At 36.5% G+C, this 20,550-nt stretch overlaps 4 protein-coding genes across 7 annotated transcripts; 2 read left to right on the top strand and 2 right to left on the bottom strand.

Moving 5' to 3' along the window:
- The first annotated feature begins 254 nt into the window (after positions 1-254).
- LOC21408495 lies at positions 255-3,956 on the top strand. The gene is made up of 8 exons (XM_024166155.1): positions 255-852; positions 2,124-2,203; positions 2,346-2,405; positions 2,529-2,765; positions 2,836-2,898; positions 3,409-3,477; positions 3,576-3,621; positions 3,707-3,956. Exons 1-8 carry the CDS (start codon positions 255-257, stop codon positions 3,775-3,777), a joined length of 1,224 nt encoding a protein of 407 aa, XP_024021923.1. The 3' UTR covers positions 3,778-3,956.
- Positions 3,957-6,677: 2,721 nt separating this feature from the next.
- On the bottom strand, positions 6,678-8,996 carry LOC112091752 (probable amino-acid racemase). The gene is made up of 3 exons (XM_024166132.1): positions 8,753-8,996; positions 7,492-8,214; positions 6,678-7,208 (listed from the first exon to the last, which is right to left on the bottom strand). Exons 2-3 carry the CDS (start codon positions 8,212-8,214, stop codon positions 6,927-6,929), a joined length of 1,005 nt encoding a protein of 334 aa, XP_024021900.1. The 5' UTR covers positions 8,753-8,996; the 3' UTR covers positions 6,678-6,926.
- Positions 8,997-10,202: 1,206 nt separating this feature from the next.
- LOC21408494 lies at positions 10,203-12,542 on the bottom strand. Of its 4 annotated transcripts, none has more exons than XM_024166141.1 (4): positions 12,334-12,542; positions 11,335-11,572; positions 10,902-11,071; positions 10,658-10,785 (listed from the first exon to the last, which is right to left on the bottom strand). In XM_024166141.1, the coding sequence occupies exons 1-4, from the start codon at positions 12,525-12,527 to the stop codon at positions 10,728-10,730; spliced, it is 660 nt and encodes a 219-aa protein (XP_024021909.1). In that variant the 5' UTR covers positions 12,528-12,542; the 3' UTR covers positions 10,658-10,727. The 4 variants fall into 4 exon arrangements, with proteins under 4 accessions (XP_024021907.1, XP_024021908.1, XP_024021909.1 ...); XM_024166142.1 differs by having other exon boundaries at positions 10,658-10,779; XM_024166139.1 differs by lacking the exon at positions 10,902-11,071 and having other exon boundaries at positions 10,203-10,785.
- Positions 12,543-14,747: 2,205 nt separating this feature from the next.
- LOC21408493 (F-box only protein 6) lies at positions 14,748-15,974 on the top strand. The gene has a single exon (XM_010098960.2). The coding sequence runs from the start codon at positions 14,776-14,778 to the stop codon at positions 15,895-15,897; it is 1,122 nt and encodes a 373-aa protein (XP_010097262.1). The 5' UTR covers positions 14,748-14,775; the 3' UTR covers positions 15,898-15,974.
- The last annotated feature ends 4,576 nt before the right edge of the window (positions 15,975-20,550 follow it).

The raw sequence follows: 20,550 nt of genomic DNA, 5'->3' as shown, positions 1-20,550 counted from the left end.
TAGGAATGGCCAATAAGGTGGCTGACGCGCTATCAAGGCGGGGAGACTGGTCGGATGCTACTCTTTGCGCCTTCACCATGCCCTAGGATGGGGATTCGGAGGCCATCCGATTGGAGCCGCACACAGAGAGAGTAGGCCACAACCATTTCTAAGCTCGAAGACAGCGAGCTCATGGAAGGCTATTTGTTAAAAAATGGCCTATTGTTCTTTAAGAACCGACTAGTCTTGGTAGCAATTCTCCTTGCATTGCTTGGATGGTTCATGAGTTCCACGACTCAGTGATTGGGGGTCATTCCGGGTTCTTGCGTACTTACAAGCGGTTGTCCGCCGTAGTGCTCTGGCGAGGGATGAAGCGTTTCATTAGGGATTATGTGGCTCACTGCGAGATTTGCCAGCAGAATGAGTCTGAAGACCTTTCGCCAGTAGGCCTCTTGCAGCCTTTACCTATTCCGGACTTGGTTTGGGACGATGTATCCATGAATTTTGTTGGGGGCTTGCCTAAGTCTGGCGGGTTTGACACCATCTTGGTGGTCGTGGATCGTCTGTCGAAATACGCCCATTTTTGCCCACTGGCTCACCCATATGCGGCCAAACAAGTGGCTGCATTGTTTGTCTCGCACATTGTTAAGCTTCATGGGGTTCCACGCTCCATAGTAAGTGATAGGGACGCGATCTTTATGAGTGGATTTTGGCGCGAATTATTCAAATTGCAAGGCACTAAGTTGTATACCAGTTCCGCTTATCATCCGGAATCCGATGGACAAACAGAGGTTGTTAACTGCTGCTTAGAGGGTTATTTACGGTGCTTTGCTCCATCAAGCCATTGTATGGCCAACTTGCATATTCCAAAGGGTTAGGCGCACATTCCAGCAAGTTCCAAGAAGTTAGGCGCAATTTCCAGCAAAGGATCAAGTCAAATTCCAAATAAAGACTTTGCTTTTATCATAATTCTATCGTTTTAGGTTTAAGTTTCAATTTAAACATTTAAATTGCATAATAGGCGTTTTTAAGGAATGAGTTAGATTCAAACTCGGATTCCTTCCCTAAGAGATTATCTTTAGGCGTTTAGAAGGAAGGAGTTGGAGTCAAATTCGGATTCTTTCCTAAGGGATTAGGTTTTAGGCATGTTTTATCTTATCTTTAGGTCAAAATTCGGATTCTTTCCCTAGGATAAGCTTTAGGTGCATTTTATCTTGTTTTTAGGGTTTATCTTGTTTTAGGTTTCTATCTCATTAAGGATAGAATATGACTTTTCAATTTTTAAACTTTTTTTCAGCTCATATTTGGCTATTTAAGGCTGAAAACGAAAATTAATAAAAAGTTTTGATGTTTATTTACTTTGTGAGATATTCTTCTTGAGTTCTTGAAGAACTATTTCGAACTTATCAAGGTTTTCCTTGTGGCGTTCAACCCGACTTATCAAACGGGATTTCCATACTCGTTTGTGGCGTTTTCACCATACCAAGGTTCTTGCTTCGCTAAGCAACGGGTCGCGGTTTCCATCAATTCTTGAAAATCTTGGATCGTATCCCATATTTGGCTACGGGTTTCGTCACATTGTTGGCGGGGTTCGTATCACTCTCGTCCCCCCTCCTTCCCTAGATATGCTTCCCAGCTAACAAATTCCTAACCAACTTGCCACATCAGCTCTCCTTTCCCATATTTCCATTTCCTACCCCCTTGTCTTGTACAATTGCCCCACGCCCCTTCCTCCGAGAATAGACCAACGTAACAGGAGGCCTAACAGTACCCAAGTTGTCAATTTTGCTGGATAATCGTTTCCCATTTTAAAACATGTATCATCTCATGCATTTGCACATTTGACATTACTTGATTGGATGAGAAGTTTCTTTAGATAAAAAATTACAAGTACCCTTTTAGCCCCTTTTACCAAAAACTTTGAAATGTGCCGCCACTACAAATTTTTAGCTGTGATTTTGAATTTTTGTTTCATTATCTGTCATTTTCTTTATATAATACAACGTCATAGCAGTCAAACTTTAAAGATTTATATATTTCTGAGACGTATGGGGTAGCTTTGCAGTGCATATTATACTGATGATAGTCCTAATTTCTTCTTGAGAGTTAACTTGTATCTGACACTTTTGTTGATGATGTAACAGCTGTTGTAAGTTCAGAAGATGATGGTGAACAGTCCAAATACTCTGGTCTAACAAGCCAGCTCGTTCCAAATTTTGATGAGGTAAGTTTGCCGATAATCAGAATTCTTTGGTTGTAAAGGATAATCATTTCTTTATTTACACATGTATGTACTCTCATGAACATTGACATGCTTACATAGTCATGAATTTGAAACCTATAATTTAGTTGAATTTTATTTGTAGGTAGAATCTCTGCTCTCAACAATATGTGACACAACTTCAATTGCAGAATTTGAGATGAAAGTAAGCAGCAATGACTTTATCCTCTCTCTTTTCTCCCACCCCTCTCTTTTCTTGTTTTCTACAGTTTTCTCATCATAAACTCTTTCCTAAGTCTAACATTTCTCCATTTCAACTTATAATCAGCTCAGTGGATTCCGGTTGCACGTGAGGAGAAAATTGACCGAAGAAGTCAACACTTCACCACCCCCAAGTGCTGCCCCTACCAGTGCATATAATGTGATTGCTGAAAGCTCTGATTTGAATGGTTTTGTCTCTACACCATCTTTGGCTATAACTAAGTCAGAAACTTCTTCAAAGAATATTCAGACATTGGTAGATAGAGCTGCAGATGCAGGCTTGGTGATAATACGGTCTCCAAGGGTAATCAGCGCATATTCAATTGCTTTGATTGTTCTGTAAATTTTTGGTTCTAAAAGTGTAAATGTTGCAGGTGGGATTTTTTAGGAGATCTCGAACTATAAAGGGAAAGCGTGCTCCGCCTCCATGTAAAGAGGTATGCCTTTATTAAGGAATTTCTTTATTGCAAGGAAATGTTTCACATGATTACGAAATGCCAACCAAGAATTTCTTGTTAAAACAAGAGTGAAAAACACACACAAAGTGAAAATCTTTTGAGGATTATCATAGCATGAGTTCTTGCTCTGAATGTGGCTTTCCTGGTTATCATCCTTAACTAGATATGTCAACTCTTCATGTCATAATGTATGCATCTTTTTCTTACCCTTGTATTATTTATAACTATGTCTAACAGACCTTTTAGGAATCATATCTTTTAAGTATTCTAACTCATTTAGAACAACACGAAGTTACTTTTTACTAATAGTCAGTACGCCACACTTAACGACAAGGAGTATAGTAGTTTTTTCCGACCAATTTCAAGACTTTTTCACCACTGACCTACCGATCATGACACGATAGGAGGCACACTTCGAGTCTTAAAAATTGCAGTATAGGACTCCGGTCGAGTCAAATCCTAACACCTTTTGTATTATGGATTCAACAGAAGCAAGAAGTGAAGGAAGGCCAAGTGGTATGCTACATAGAACAGCTTGGTGGGGAACTCCCAATTGAGGTTTGAAACGTGCAATATTTCTCATCATTTCGAGCTATTCTTTCTCTTCTTCCTTCTATTTAGTAACATATGTATTTCTTTAATTATTTCTCTCTCAGTCTGATGTATCTGGCGAGGTAATCAAGATACTAAGAGAGGATGGCGGTAAGTTTGATCATATTTTCTCTTTCCCTCTTTTCTTGCTTCCTTAAATGTCCTCTAAAGTATGCTCTCTTTTCGCTTTGAGCAGATGCTGTTGGATATAATGATCCTCTCATCGCGATTCTCCCCTCATTTCCTGGGATAAAAAAGCTTCAGTAGATGATTTTCTTCTATCTTTTCATTATTGAAAGTTAAAAGAAAAAATAATGATAATAGTAAGAGAAATAAATGTGATTCATTTTTAAGTTTCGTTTGCTAATTTCTCCTGCTTTACTCTTTGGCAAGCACTCTTGTTGGCTCTTGGTATATATATATATATATATATATATTCCTTTTCACTGCAATTTGTTTTGGGATTTGAATTTTTTATTGAATTTGCACACAAATTCTGAATATCTCGTTTGAAATCATAATGTTTAATTATCGTGAACAAAATCTGGTTTGAACCGGTATTAGTGAGCTAATGTTCCATGCAGTTCCGTCTAAATACTTTGATGACAAGTCACAAAACTTCATTTAAATTGATGACACTTCTTTTTCAAATTTTCTTCTGAATGCCCTTTCAAGCAGATTATATGTTACTTAAGCATAAACAGTAAAGGTCAGAACCACTCCAACTAGATCATTTGTTGCTGTCATTTTGAAAATTACGCAAGACACTAATTTAACAAAATAAGGCCTCCTCCAGTCCAAGAAAAGCGAAAATATGTCACGTACCAAGAACCCATTAATCATCTTAGCTACTTAGCCAAAGGACGTCCATAGCACGCTAATTTTGAAATTTAACTTCCAACCCTTTTTTTAAAGAAGTCATCAATGATTGCATGATAAAGCATTTTAAGCCCCTATATAATTCTTTATTTTACACACAGCTTCACTACAAAGAACAGCAAATTTACAAAGAGAGCTAGAAAATGGAGGACATAGGCAGAAGCAGAGTAGTTGGGGTTGTGATTATGGCATTAACGAACATGTTGTTCGTAGGACCACATTTAGTCCAAGCTTCTATGCCTCCAACTTCCCTTCCCTTTTCTCCTTTTTTCGATCATAATATGCGAAAACCCTGCAACTTTATCTGCAGAACAGGTTGCCTTGATTAGATAGGAATACAGCCGGTGTACTTGAATTGTAAACTAACATGTGCCGAATGGGTTTGTTTTTCTACAAAGTTAGGTGGTATAGACACTCATCAAAGTGCAACGTCCATAAGCACCGACCCAAACCAGAGTGTTTCTGTTTCTTCAGGAAAAGAAAGACTTGTTTTTCATTGCCTTGCGACTGCCGGTGCAGCTTGCCTTCAATTTTCAGGAAAGCCCTCCACATTTGCGGATTGTGTTTCTTTTTCTGCAACACTATGCAATGAATCTCATTCATAATACCACTGCCGTATCCAGTGTGCCAAGTCCATTGGCACTAAATCTGTATCTCGCACGATTTTTTTTTTTTTTCCAAGAGTATCTCGTATGACTTCATGTCCCAACTCTTTCACCAGACAGCAAGCCTTTTTTATAAGCATTTAGATTTTAAGTTTTTTCAAGGTTCTAAGTCCAACCGTTTAATTATTTAGATAGCATCAACTACAGATACAACGAGGAGAGTTTATTTTATTTTATTTTTTCAATGAAACCCAATAAGATTCTCATACGAGAAGCAGCCGGCCCTAGTAAAAACACACAGAGAGAGGGAAAAAAAGAGGGAGGAGCTATCATGGTCAGAGGCTCAGCACAAGCTCGTCATCGGATGCTCAGTTTTGGGCGGGGTTCATGCCATTTGCGAAGGAGGAACGGTTGCTAGATTGAATCTAAAATAGAGTTAGAATCGTCATCGGAGAAGTTCTCTCCAGCTGTCATCTTTCTGCATGGGTCCTTATCTTGTATAAAGTTTATCTTTTGAAAAATAAGTCAAAAGTAGAATAGTGTGCCAGCCAGTTTATCAAAAGTAGTTTTTATCTTTTGTAATATAAATCAAAAGTTGAATAGTGTGAATCTTATCGTATCAGATAAGATTGAAATCTTGTAAGCCCAGCCTCAGCTATATAAGGCGAGGCATTTCTCTTGTAAAGGCAGAAGTCCTCGAACTAGAGAACTTTGTAAAAAAGTTTGCTCAGAAATAATATCATGAGTTTCTAAATTCTTGTTCTTTCTCTCTGAAATTCTGAGTTCCTTCCTTTATATCATAATCGTTCTCCTCGTAACTAGTATGCTATGTGCTTGCCTCTAATAGAGGATCTTACACATCAGAAAGTTTAAGCCTAAGATCCTTCCTACGATCTCCATGACCATAAATGCTTAAGTACCTGTAACACTAAGCCAAAAGTCATGATGGACGCAGTGGCTATACAGTGATACATATGCCGATTATCACCTTTGTGTGTTTACCAACCACTTGTCTTTTATATCGTTTTATTGCTCTCTTTGGTGTTTTGATGTTCTAGCTTGTGAATTTTTCCTTTTTCATTTGTAATAATTCTTACCCTGATTAGTTTAGGCTATTGTTTTTTCGTCTGTAAGATACGTTTCTTTGCAGTTTTTGTCTAGCCTTTGTGCTATAAGCTTCTCGACATCGGTGATTGGATTGTTTCCATCGGCTCCATGTGTGCGCTCGATTTTTTGTGTATCTCTCTGGACGATTTCCACTATTTTCCCTTCATTCGAATTTATTGATGGATCCGGTTATTTGTGGTGCCGTGTTATATATAGTAAAGGCTATGTGTATAGATTGGTGTTTGTAATGCCTTTTCATATTTTAGAATATATTATTCATTTAAAAAAAAAATTCTCATACTTGACTTGAGAATGCAATGGGGTGAGTTTGGGTCAAATGCAAAAGCATTTTGTTAAGGGAGCATAAGTTCCTTTCAACTAATTAACGACGGGATTCTTATGGCTCCTTTTAATGTGGCAGCGGCACAGAACGTCCAAGACCATGTGGGGAAGAGCTATGGAAAATGCAAGAATAACTAGTAGTTACTACTGAATAAGAGAAGACGTGTTAGATTTGTTTTGCGAACGAATTAAAAATGTAGCAACTCACAAAAACTGCTAATGAATATGGGATTAATGAAGAGTTCGAATTTCATCAAGAAGTACAACACAAGGATTTCTATGCTTAAATGTCGAGTAGACCAATTAGCTACTCTTTTCAATATGATCCTTAACAGAATTGTTTCTTACAACAACTCTCAATCGAATACAAGAAAAAGTTTTCATTACAAATGTTCCACTAACTTCAGAATAGCAAAACAAAATGAAATTTTACACCACAACCAAAGTTCCTACAAGTAAATTTGAATGCTAAACTGTACATCTTTATGCAGCTTTCTCGGCAGATTGAGCCCACTTGATAGTTGACCAGGCCAATGCATCCATGGGGTCAACACATTTCTTAAGAAGAGGATCATCCCGAGGCAAAAGATCCCTCATATCCTCCGAGGCAAGAATCACAGAATTAACAGCCCTCACCAGAAGAACTTGGACCGCAATTCTTAACAAAGTCCGAGCTCCTTCTGTGTCGTTTCTACTTATGGCATCAATAGCAGGAATTACAGCATGTTCCATGGTTGCTTTATCTGGAAGCACAACCTCAAATCCCTGCAAGTATAGTCATTATTACCATCTTTATTATTATAGAGCCTTAAGCTAGTTAAGTACGTGATTGGGAGCTGTTGTGTGGAAAAATGTGACGGACACCTGGACGAACGATAAAGCGACACGTGAAATCACCGTCAACAGGAACAATGTTGACGATATGGAGTTTCAGTGTAATTTCATTTTTCTCTGTCCTAGGCTAGTTGAGAATATCTGCTACAATTTATTGTTCTAGACCATGCTTTAAAGAAAATAAATGGCAGATAATGGATACACATTAATTGACCTCATTCTGCAGTTTTTCCTGATAAAATCCCGCGTTCAACGTTGTGCTGGTTGCAAGTACACCGATCCGCAGAGGACTTCCAGCTTCAAGTGGCTTCAACTTGGCTTCCTTGAGCTGCCTTGCGATGCACTCTCCCATGTGCAAGAAGGGAACAGCAGACCCCTTAAAAACTTCTTCATGCCAAGAATGCGACACATGACATGGCATCACTATGCAACGAGCTCCTGAATTTTCCAGGAAAGTCCTTTTACTTCTCAGACTCTCCACGATGGGTGTAGAATCTAACTGGGCATGCTTGTCTTTGCCACTACTAAGAGAAGGCAAAGAACTCCTCTCGTGTAACAGAAGCTCCTTACTCAACACGGGATCAGAGCAAAGCACAAAAGGAACAGTATTTTCGTCTTTCGAACCCCATTGCACTAGCTTTCTCAAGAATTTCAGCGTAGAATTCACTGACACCCCTCCAATTATGCCGACTGTGTTTTCCAGATTAATAGCACAATCACCAGTTGTAGAAGCTGTATTTGAACCAGAACCTTCGTTGGATTCAGAAAATTTCCCGCTTTCATCTGTGTGCAAGAGATATGAAAATGGGGGTGTAGCTAGAACACGATTTGATTGTGATCTTGTCTTAGGAAGGGCTCTATGCGTGTTTACATAGCCCAAGTTGTGGGATGGATAGCTCGAAGTGTGGAAAGGCATTATCAGACAACCACCAAACATCTACAAGGCAAAAACCAAAGAGTTGAAGTAATCCAATGAAACGATTTGGGTTTTTGAGCTTTACAGAAAATATCATTGAAATCTTATAATAGATCATTTTGCTATATCGATCTTGGTACTTCTACATGAAATTTTCGTCTTTAATAAAAGAAAATAAAAAGAAGACCTATGAAACCCAATTCTTGATAAACCCCATTAAAGAAACCCAGCTTCAGAAACAAGTATACGTCCGAAAACTCCGATCAAGTGTCTCAGAAGCCCAAAATTGCTACTTGGGTTTAGAAAATGCAAGCTAAAAACAAAACCCACTTCAATTAATCAGAATTTAATTAAGCTCAAATAGACAATCAACGGGTCTTAGTCCTAGTCTTACTAGCAAATCCTTAGAAGTGGAGAACCAAACTCTAAAACCCAGAAACCTCCATAACTTTCTCTACAAACCAAAGCTTAAAACTAGAGCCCATGACTAATATCAAGAGTTCACTAGATTGCATACAAAGTAGAGAAAAAAAAAGTAAAAGAAGCTCGCAGAACTCACTTGATGGTCGTAGTTATGGCCGAGAAAAGTGACAGAAAATCATTCACCAAGATGGACGGAGAGGCAAGAGTCAAGGGCGTGCAAGCGTGAGGAATCAAAAAGGCTCCACAAGTAAACTACCAGACAAAACGGAATCGCTGAATATGAAGTTTCGCCTTTCAGAAAGAAATGAAAGAACTCAAAGAAGAAGAGGAAAGAAATGAATGAACTTGGAAAAGAAGAAATTTCCGTCACTGTGAACTGAAAATGGAAATAGCTCTAAATTGTAATTAAGTATGCAGAGCCTTAAATATTATATGTTAACAACTAATCAGCACTAACTAATTACACGCCTAACTATTTGAAGCTGACACGTGTCACAAGCCCCAATTAATCACAAAAACTAACTATTAACTACTTAACTTCAAGCAAAAAAAAAAAAAAAAAAAACACTATTAACTACTAAACAGCAGATAACAAACTTTAGTAGTTAAACGGCATGTATATTAAATCTAACACTGAAAGGGAGCGGAAGTTACAAATGCTCAACCAACTTTTCTTTATTAAAAAAAATAATTAAAAAAGAGAGAGAGAAAGAGAGAAACAACTTTCGTGTTTGCAAGAATCGGAATTTGCTTTGGATCTTGTTTTGTGAGTTGTGACCCTAACTTCAATGGATTTTAATCTTTTTAAATATACTAACTACCAGTATTTGTACTTTAATAAATCATTTTGAGCAGTAATGTATGCCCTTTGTTTTATTTTTGTTGAGAAGAATTCTTTAGTTAGTTACCCCAAAAAAAAGAAAAAAAATTCCGTGTGTCGAGCAGTAATGTATCCTCTTGGTCTAGTGGCATTGGGGGGTTTGAGTGAGGTGGGGTTTAGGTAGGGTTGTTGAGAAGAATTCTTTAGTTAGTTACCCCAAAAAAAAGAAAAAAAATTCCGTGTGTCGAGCAGTAATGTATCCTCTTGGTCTAGTGGCATTGGGGGGTTTGAGTGAGGTGGGGTTTAGGTAGGGAATTGGGAATTCGATTCAATGTTGTATTAAAAAAAAAAAAAAAAAAAAACTACCAATGACGTGTAATTTTAAACCTGATAATCCTTATTAAATAGGGAGTTAAATCACTCATTACTCCTTTTTTCTTTAAATGGTTATTTTCCTAATTAATAGAACTTGGCAAAAAGACCATTTCCCCACCAATCCAACAAATACCCTTTACAACAAGTCTGTTTATAGGTGAATACTAATTTAGATTAATCGTCCCTCAAGTGGATAAACAATTTATGCAAAAGAGTGTAGAGTTGATTGCATCACAAGGTTAAAAGAAAATCACATTTGCCTAATTTTAATTCCTTACTTCTGCTCAAACAGTGCATCAGGGACCTTTAAGAGTTTGGTTTCCATTTTTGCAGAAGTCAAAATGCATATCATTGTGTTTTGCCACCACACACAAACATATGGATAGTCGTTACGAGCACAATTTAATTTTGATAAGAAGAAAGACATTGTTTTAAGGCCCCATGACTTTTACCTCACACTCGTGAGGAGTGCTTTAAAGAATAGCCAAGTACAAAATACAAGAAAATTACGTATCAAAATATTTCCAAGTTTCTAGCTAGGAAGTAGGTAAATACTAGTCCTAGAGTGAACTTATCAACATACATCATGAATCATCAGTCTAAACTACTACTAGTATGATCCCTTAGAAACAAGAAATGATAAAATGAGGAGGGTCATCATTAGACATGTTAGAAAATTTGGCTGCCTCATATTATACGAGTTTCGCTTTCGGAACCTGTCGACCTCTGCAGCTACGAAATATCCTCCTTACATCCCTTCTCACAGACAAGAAGGCGGAAACCAGGGCAATGGACATTGCAGGGTAAATACATACAGCTTTCCCAGTATAGTTGTCAACTGATTTGGCAATAATGAGTTCCCTAGAAAGGCCCCATATGATCAATAGTGTTCCAATGAGGCTTATTCTCCCTGGTTTTATGAGACACACAAATGCTCCGGCCACCGACAAATAACTTCCAGCAAGCACCTGATGCTAACCAAAGTAAGAATTAGCATTCTAGAAGAGAAGATAATAGCCTTTTCACTTGAATGCTTTACTGTTGTACTTTCCTAACAAGAACAGCAAAATGTGAAAGTAACCAGGCCAACCTATTATTTTGAGACGCATCGTGCAACCTGTTTTTCAGTCGTTGATAACAAATAAATCGATGTGGACCTTCAATATGAACTACTCTTTTATCAGGTATGACCCACCCGACAACAAAAACTTTCAATGATCTGAATTTATTTAAACCATTATCCAGTGGCTGAAAAACGAGCTGCACAGTATATCCAAAAATAATAGTTGTATTATGGGCCCGTCCATAAAAATAACCATATATTCTTCTAATAATATTGCATTTACATATATTTAACCTCAAAAACTATTACAAATCCAAATATTGCTAGTAAATAGTTCCATAAGCATAAATTCGTTATACCAGAAGATATAATCAGGTTAGTTGAAAATCCTTAGAAAAAAAAAAAGAACTGCCTACAAAATCAGATGAGGGCCATTGGAAAAATGCTTTGACATGCTAACCTCGAGTTGTTTTAGATCATCAAAGGTCATCATAGGGGCTGAATGTAGAGTGGCGAATTGGTATGACTTCAGAAAGTTGTAGTAGTTTGGCATGGTTTTGTAGTTGAAGAAAGCATTTGCAATGGCTCCAGGGTAGAGAAGAGTCTTCACTGCAACTTCAGGGATTAGTTTGGTGGCAATTAACTGAGAAGATGTCAACTCTAACGGTGTTCTACATATTCCAGCTCTACAAGGGGCCCTTTTTAGCAAAGAGAAAGATTCCAGTTAATGAGCAGTTAAAGAAATGAATAACCAAATTTATGCGTACTTCTAAAACCAAATTCAATCAATGTATGTCGATGCAATTTTTGACAAAAAAATAGTGCAACAATGGTATGTTTAATACTTTATTCTATTTTGTATTTTAATGCATAATGCTATTTCAAATGATCTAATTTTTCTTATAAATTTTGAGTTCTGGACCTGGTAAATAAATATTTCATTTCTAAATAATTTGACCATGATAATGTTATAATGATTAAGCAAAAAGGTTAGCACATCAATCAATGAATGACAAATTTGGTACCATGTTTAGCATTTTCAAAATATTAAGTATGACATTGTATTGAAACTTAATTATCTTGGCTAATTGTCAAACTTTTAGCATTGAATTAGAACCTAAATTACGACTAGTTTAATTTCAACCAAAGAACATGTAAGATTCCATCAAATTGTTGGCTTTTACCAGCCAAAAAAGTGAAAAGCAAATTGGTCCCAGTGTCGTTTTGGGTAAATTAATATACATAAAAGAACCAAAAGAACCCAATATAATATTGCAAGGAAAACCAGTATTTTAATGTCGCTTGACGAACAATAACTTGGTTTTAAATAAGGAAATAAATAACGGAATGAACAAATGGGTGTCATAATAGATTTTTCCATCCCAATATTAGACCTAGATCTACATTTGTTTGTTATTAAGAGATAAAGATAATGAGAAAGAAAGGTTAGGGGGGTTACCTGAAAAGAGGAATTTGAAGGATAATGACAAGAAAATATGTACAAGAAGCAAAGGAAGATATGGTGCTTGCCCATTTCTTTGAGGAAGCCATCACACTCAAATCTTGAAATTGAGAGTGCCCAATGGGGGAAAGGAAAATGGACAGCTGATAAAGCAAAGTTGTTTCTTTCAAATCACAAGTTGTTTGGGTCATTTTATTTTGGTCACAAAAAACGGCACTCTTTTTATTGATTTTCGTTGAGAAAATGACGCCTTTGTATTTCACTTTAACCCCCCGCGGGTATTATCCATCTGTTTTTTTTTTTTTTAAATTATTTTTTAAGCATTATCCATTTGAATTTGGTCCCTAAGTAACGAATGGTTTTCGAATTCATTAAAAAAAAAAAAAAAATACTGAGAGAGCGTTTAAAATTCGTTCTAAAATGATTTTATTTTTTATATAAAAATAAAAATAAAAACGTTTTTAATTTTAGACAGAAATTATTTTTAAAAATGCGTTTGGTAGTTTTATCAAGAAATTATTTTCAGTGTAAAAAAATTTAATAATATTTTTCTTTCTCTCTTTCTGCTCAGGAGAGGAGAAAATGAAAATAAAAAGTGAAAAATGACAAAATCTTTTTTCATTTCTCTCTCATTTTACACTAAATTAAAAAATTATTTTTATTTTTATTTTTTGTCTTTATTACGTCAAACGCCGTTTTAGAAACGTTTTCATTTTTTTCTCAAAAAAAGTGAAAAATAAAAACGGGATCAATTCTAAACACGGCCTAATAATTTTTCAGAGCCAAACGACAATAAAAGAAAGCGAGCTGAAACGACATTCTAGTTCCTCAAAGTTTTACAGCGAAGAGATTTTGGATATCCCCTCAAAAAAAAAAAAAAAAAAAAAAAAAGATTTTGGATACATGTTACATGTAGACATAGACACATCATACATCACCATAAAAGATTTTAATTTATCTCAACTTTAATTTTTTTATTTTTTGTGTGTCCGCAAAGGACCACAGCCAAAGTACAGAAAGGAAAATTTGTTGGTTTGTCACCACCCCAACTTCAAAATATTGAAGGAATCCAAGTGATACTGAAATGTAAATCACGACACAGGTCTCACAGAGAATTGCAGATCTTAAGATAAATAAAAACCCAGAAGAGCTAATAAATGATTTAATTGATCTTAGCTATCTGACACAAGAATAAGATGTTCCCGATCCGTCCAATTATCAAAAAAAAAGAAAAGTTCCCGATCCTATGCAATAGAATACGCTTTATGCTGCAAAACATTATGCAAAACGCATTGAATGGCGAATAGTTTAGTCTCAGATATGTATCTTTTTTTCATCTTTGGTTTTTTTTTTTAATTATTTTAAAGAACATCAAGATTAATATTTTTGGGAAACTAACAAATACTTTTTTTTTTTTAATTTTCACACAAAGAGTAGGGGTAAGACTCATGCTCGCACTAAGGAAAGTCCATTGCAGTCTCTACCTCTTGATGGGATTCGGGTTTGGGACAGCAATTCTTCTTCAGGATAACGATAACAACTAAATCCTATCCATATTTCGCCTTAATTTACAATGTAAGTGGCTGTAAAAGTCTCCAATTTAAGTTAATGATAGACATGATCATAATACCCATGTTTCAAAACAAGCCGTGTCATTATGCAAGCAAGTTGTCACTTTAGCCTGCTAACCTCACCTTATCCTTTAGTACAAAACTTTTGAACAAAGTTTTCACCCTTAGTACAGAAAATTCAACAACTCTAATTGGCTACCCTATAGATAAAAACATCATTACGCAATTAATTTAATGTAAAACCATCATGAGCATCTTATTCCATAGGAATGGACCACAAAAACTCAAAAAAAAAAAAAAGTGACAATTGCAAAGACTAAAGAGAGCGACCCCCAAAAGGTAAGAACAACTTTGTCCATTTTGGTGCATATTTGTTGCCCCTTGGATCCGTTCTCACTCGAAAGAACCACCCTTTAGTCCATTCCCTAACAGAAAAAAGGGACTGTTACAGTAGGATCTAATTAAAATTAAATAAAACTGAAAAAATATACAAAATAAATAATTTTTATATAAATTTAACGGTTAAAAATGACTGAAAAAAATAAAACTACCGTTAATTCTATTTTTATTATCCAAAACTCCTCACAGTAACCAAAAACCCCCCCAAAAAAAAAAAAAAAAAAAAAAAAAAAAAAAAAAAAAAAACACGAAAAAACTTCAATCAAACATTAAACAATTGACAGGCTCACATGTGGGTCAGCTCATATAGTTCCAAACATCACGTGGGTCTCACATCCCAAGGCCTATAGACCAAATAATTCACCACCAATTATTCATCAGCCACCACAGTCAACTATCTAGCTTACTACTCTTATTCTAATACTCGATCTTTACATTTTCTTACCACCACACCACGCCACGCCACGCAATGTGGAGTGACCTTCCCTTTGATCTCTTATCCAACATCTTCTCCTTCCTCTCCCCGGACTCTCTCGCCTGCGCCGCCTCGGCGTGTCGGCAGTGGCACGAGTGCGCAAAAACTCGACGTCGTCCGGCTTCAAATTCATATTTATCTAATTGGTTCGTGGCCTTGCCACTTCGCAGCCACAAAAAGGACAATCTTTCTTGCTATGCTCAAAACCCCACGAACAAAAACTGGCACTTTATCTTTCTAAACTTCTTACCATCCCCAATTAGGCCTCTCACCTCCATAAAAAGCCTCATCCTTTTCAAAACCACAAACCCCACTAATCTTCTCAATTTACTTGTTTGTAATCCATTCACAAGAGAATTCAAGAAACTTCCAATCTTGAGCACGCCAAGATCCAACCCGGCCATTGGCGTCATACCTCTGGGCGACGATGGCGGCTTCCAAGTCTACGTGGCGGGCGGAATGTCCGAGGCGCCACGTGGCGGGGCAACCTACGAGCCGACCATGGAAGTCTACGACTCCAGACACGACACGTGGCGGGTCGTCGGGCCGTTGCCGACGGAGTTCGCCGTGAGGCTTACCGTTTGGACGCCAAACGACAGCGTTTTCTGCGACGGCGTGGTGTACTGGATAACTTCTGCCCGGGCGTACAGCCTGATGGGGTGCGACATTTCGTCGAACAGCTGGCTGGAGCTGAGGGTGCCCATGGCGGAGAAGCTGGAGTTCGCGGCGGCGGTGCGGCGGAAGGGGAGGCTGGCGGTCGTCGGCGGCGGCGGGGCGTGCGGAGGGGGCGCGTGGGTGTGGGAGTTGGGCGAGGGAGATTCGTGGGTTTTGGTTGGGAAAGTGCCGGGTGAATTGGGCGTGAAGTTTGTTGGGGAAATGGGAAGGTGGGCTAGTACGAAGTGTGTGGGTTGTGATGGAGGGATTTACCTGTACAGAGAGGTTTTTGGGCCGGGAATGATTGCTTGGAAAGAGGTTGGAGAGAGTGGGGAATGGGAATGGTCTTGGATTGAAGGATGCTCTTTTGTTGGAGGGGAAAAAGTGCCACAAAACTTGCAAATGAAAGGAGTGCTTATTCCACCAAATCTTGCTCAATCGTGTTTCTTTTTAGGCAAATGAGACGGCTTTGTGAAAATGCGGGTCCTTTTGCTGCTTTTGTGTGTAAGAAAATTACTTGTAAATGATTCTTTTTTGAATTTTGGGGCGTAGGGATTCAAAGTCTTTATTTTTTTACGGTAAAGGTTATGTCTGCAATCACATATTGGATGTGCGTACTAGTTTGCAATCAACTCAGAGCCTAGTGTGTTGAGCAATGTAACCGCAAAGCCTCTACAACCAAGAGACTTCTAACTCCAACCTTGGAGCAAAGGCACGAAAACATTTTGTTATAGGCTTCTAACTATTCATCATACTCGGTGATGGATTTACTACTACATGTGTAACTGTTACAAGAGAAGATAAAAATTATTGAATTTCACGCTGTTATGTATTTCGGTCCACTAATATATATCAAATGTGTATATGTTACATGGTCATTACAGAAAGACTATGTTACCTATACCATATAAAAGTAAAAAATCTAACATAATATTTATTTAACGTAATATTAACGCTTAAAAGATATAAACACACGCAAAAAAGAATAATAATTATCCCATATTATTAGATCATCTCGATTCTCGAATGTAAATGTAATCTTAATGTTGTATTTAACACGAAAAAGACGAAAATGACATACAGTATATAATACTACTTCACATGTTGTAACCTACATAGATAGACCATAGCGAAGGCTTATGTAGTTATTATATCATGAATTGTGATGAAAAAGCAATTTTACTACCTTATTGTTATCATACTCACACAGTAACGAAGTCAGGAATTTTACTCAAAAAGACAAATAATTACAGTAAATATTTAACCAAAATAAATAGTTATTGGAAATACAATTGTCCCCAACGTGTTTCTATACTTAAAAAGGCAAACTTTATCATCAGCGCCATTGAATATGTCTTTTTTAATATGTACAAATAAAATTTCATTCATCCATTCATTTTTTTCATTCATTTTTTTATCAGCAAGATAAAAGGTGGAAAAACTTATGACAAATAACTTTGATACGTCCTAACAATATTAGTGCTTAAATTCGATTCGTTTGCACTGTCGATTATTAACAATATTCATATTATTAATATACTCTATCAACAATAAAAATAACAAGCATAAGTAATAAATGAAATAACAAACGAAACAAAACAAATAAAAGGTCATAGACATTCTACAATCACGTCTAATTGATTACTTATTATTATGCTCTATTTTTTTCTGTCTAAAAGCATTATGAGGCATAATTTATACGCTCTTTCCAATAAATTATTGTGTAGGCTTTATTTTTTATTTTTTTTTTAAAAAGGCTATGTACACAAGTAAAAAAGAACAAGAAAATGAGAGGACAAAAAAAACAAAGAGTGCGTCTATTCACACCTTTTTTATTCATCAATTATGATTCGTAAAAACAACACTCGTCATATTTTGCAGAATGTTTTTTGACCGTTAGAAAATAACCGCTGTTGCCTGACATTGAAAATAAGCAATTGAGCCATGAGTTTTCGACCGCTTTACCTTGATCTCATACTTCACTGTTGCCTTACTTTCCTTTATTCATATTTTGCAGAATGTTGATTTGGATATGCTGGGTTTTTTTTTTTTTTTTTTTTTTTCAATTCAACTTTTGATGCTTTCATCATTAGTTCTAAAATATTCATGATTCATAAAAAAAATTTAAAGAAAAAGATTCGTAAAAGAGCGGCCGGTATGTGGACTTCATTATAATTGAATGTGGAAATTGGAATTTTTATTTTTTGGGTTGCATACGTCTACTACTCTGTAGCGTAATGTTCTTATAAATCAAATTTTCTTCCAAAAAAAAAAAAAACACTTCAATTTCATATATATTAAAAAAAAGAAAAGGATAAGTTTGATTGGGGGAGGTTGGAAAAAAAAAAAAAAAAAACAAGACTTTTTTGAAATTTTAGAGGATCTAACAAATAGAATGAATGTGGTATAAGAATGTATGTAAAACGTAAAATTGAAGTGATTTAATTGTAAAGATTTTTTTAAAATTTTAAAACAGATGTAACAAGTAAAATGAAAAATGTTTTAAGAACGTGTATGAAAAATAAAAAAAAAAATGTCAATATAAAAACAAATAGACTTACTTCAAATAAATAATTCAAGCTATTGTTGAAGGGGAAAAGATCTTGTTAAGTACTTCCAGACATTATTTAGTTTTAATTTAAAGCATTATTTTTCAATTTTTAGAAGAAAGAAATACGGTAGGGTGAGTTATTTGTCCCTACCGGTATAGTAAATTCAAACGGTTAATATTAAATCTCAGAGAGGCTCTACATAGTCTTTTTCACTCCAGATTATAGCCAAAACACAATTTAAAAAAAAAAAAAAAAAACAAGATTGAACATGAACATGTCCTTTCCCTTGCGACCCATCGACGCAGTCGTCCTCTCCAATGACCTGCCCCTATCATGCCCAACCACCATGGTTGTCAGCCTCCGACGAGCCCAGCTCTGTCCCGCCTAGTTTCGACGAGATTCTAAAATGGATTGGAACGGATCATGTGGATTAGCATCTTTGGAAAACATGAAAACCAAGAAAAAAAAATCATTTGCGGCATCTTCGGCCAGAGACAACCCATAATCTAACTTCAAACCATTAAAGACTCGTTCGTTTCACCGTTCAAGTTTTATTACAGTATAAAACTCTCAAATATAGTTACATTTAATCTTTTTATTATAATAAAAAATTTTCACACAAAATCATATCTTAATTCAAATTAACAAAATAAATAGACCATAAATTATCTTACAATCCAAAATTCCTAAACTCAGGTGATCTAAAATCAAGATATTGCAAAAACTGAGTAATTTTCATTAATTAAATAATGATATACAGAAGGATATATAACCAAGTCAGAAACTTGTTGAACAAGTTGTTCATATACTTAACAAACTAACTTGTTGAGCTTGCTGAGCAAGTAACTTTTCTAACTAACTCTAAAACAAGGAGATTTCCAAATCCACTATTCTTTAAAAGATGCTTTCTTTTTTCTTCTTCCCCAAACACATCTTCTATGTTCTCGTATCAAATAAAATATTTTGATTAAAAGGCAGTAATAACATTATACAATTTTCATAAATCATTAACAACAATAGGGGAATAATCAAAGACTAGATAGAGATTTATTTTTGAAGAACTTTGGAGGATTTTTTCACTAAGTTTTATTTATTTTATTGATTTAAATTTTTAATTTTAAGTTTTTATAGTTAAATTTTTTTAAAAAATATCACATTTAATATTTTTTATTATAATTAAAAATTTTTAAAAAAATTTCATATTTTAACTTAAATTAAAAATTTAAATTCGTAAAATGAAAGAGGACTAACCAAACAACTTCACATATTAATTTTTCATCTCAAACACATCGATTCCCAGTTCTTCACCACATTCAATCTTCTGACGAACGGGTAACAATTGAAGAAGTGAAATTCTAGAGCTGCAACAGAATCCCTATCCACGCCAAATCAACCCAACCGACATAAATCCTCTGCTCTTCCTCCCTTTAATCCGAGGTTCCTTTGACGAAATCGGTGAGATCGTCGCTGATCCCGTACTTGAGGAGGTCCAACGGCAAGACCTCTGGCATCGAGGAAGACGAAAGGTGACGATGATTGACGGGAAATGGCGCCAAAGGAGGAAAGGGAGGACTTAATCTGATCTGGGTGGTACCGTCGTTGTCGAAGACGCGCTATCGGAGGAGAGGCAAAATGGTGCTGTCTTCGGCCATCCCTGTGGGGGAAGAGGGCCCTTCGTCGGAGAAACTTGGAAGGCAACATGGAGTTGACTTGAGGAAACCCTTTTTTTTTTAAGAGACTTGAGGAACGACTTGATGAGATGCGGTGGTCTTCATTTTTGTTTTCATGGGATTGTTTATTTTGGGCCATTCATTTTTAATCCGAGGGTGTTTATGATTTCACCCTACTGGTAGAAAAAAAAATACACGCCCTTATAAATTTTATATAAATATATAAAAATATAAATAAACAAATGTGGGTGGGGGGTGGGGAGGGGCCTAAGCCCCTGCCTTTATGGCCCTGTTTGTTACCGTTTTCAATCTCATTTTTCACATTTTTCGAAGCAAAAAATTAAAAATGCGTTTGGCGAAAGTTTTTTTAAAAAACAAAAACAAAACTGTTTTTGTCGTTTTGTGAAATTTTGAAAACGAAAAAAAGTTGTTTTCATTTTCTCGTTTTCGTTTTCTGAAAACGGATTTCATATTTTCTTTTTCATTTTCTTCTCTCTCTTCTCCACTGCCCACCACCCTCGACTGCACCCCCCTCCCCCACTCCGACATCGTGATCTGGTTTGTGAACGGTCATCTTCTCCAGCGACGGCGTTCTTCTTGCTCGCGAACGGTTGTCAGAATGGCGATCTTGAACGATGGCTGAATGAGAAGATTGCGAGGAGATCCCGACGTGGATCACGAGGAGATCGCGACAATGGCTCCAAATTGCGAGAGACGTCACCGGAGATTCCCTCGCTCGGTGGCTATCGTCAGTCGTCGGAAGCCGCCGCCGTCACTAATCGTGGCTGCATCTGATTACGGAGAGAGAAGAAGGGGCGGGGAGAGAGAGAGAGAGATGCGGGAGATGAAGGAGCACATCTCCGACTGCCCACCCCCCCCCCCCCCACCATCAA

Source organism: Morus notabilis, unplaced genomic scaffold (assembly GCF_000414095.1).
Source record: "Morus notabilis unplaced genomic scaffold, ASM41409v2 Scaffold843, whole genome shotgun sequence".
NCBI lineage: Eukaryota > Viridiplantae > Streptophyta > Magnoliopsida > Rosales > Moraceae > Morus > Morus notabilis.
The sequence above is the reverse complement of the archived record's forward strand: the minus strand, read 5'-3'. Positions and strand labels throughout refer to the sequence as shown.

What these genes read in the sequence shown, in the direction of transcription:
- LOC21408495 (XM_024166155.1), top strand. Translation starts at nt 255, where the DNA reads ATGGTTCATGAGTTCCACGACTCAGTGATTGGGGGTCATTCCGGGTTC. An exon ending in CTCCGCCTCCATGTAAAGAG is followed by an intron (nt 2,899 to 3,408) that starts GTATGCCTTTAT and finishes TGGATTCAACAG; the next exon opens with AAGCAAGAAGTGAAGGAAGG. An exon ending in GTGGGGAACTCCCAATTGAG is followed by an intron (nt 3,478 to 3,575) that starts GTTTGAAACGTG and finishes TTTCTCTCTCAG; the next exon opens with TCTGATGTATCTGGCGAGGT.
- LOC112091752 (XM_024166132.1), bottom strand. Translation starts at nt 8,214, where the DNA reads ATGTTTGGTGGTTGTCTGATAATGCCTTTCCACACTTCGAGCTATCCA. An exon ending in AGGAAAAACTGCAGAATGAG is followed by an intron (nt 7,209 to 7,491) that starts GTCAATTAATGT and finishes CTATACTTGCAG; the next exon opens with GGATTTGAGGTTGTGCTTCC.
- LOC21408494 (XM_024166139.1), bottom strand. Translation starts at nt 12,527, where the DNA reads ATGACCCAAACAACTTGTGATTTGAAAGAAACAACTTTGCTTTATCAG. An exon ending in CTTCAAATTCCTCTTTTCAG is followed by an intron (nt 11,573 to 12,333) that starts GTAACCCCCCTA and finishes TTTGCTAAAAAG; the next exon opens with GGCCCCTTGTAGAGCTGGAA. An exon ending in ATGATCTAAAACAACTCGAG is followed by an intron (nt 10,786 to 11,334) that starts GTTAGCATGTCA and finishes TACTTTGGTTAG; the next exon opens with CATCAGGTGCTTGCTGGAAG.
- LOC21408493 (XM_010098960.2), top strand. Translation starts at nt 14,776, where the DNA reads ATGTGGAGTGACCTTCCCTTTGATCTCTTATCCAACATCTTCTCCTTC.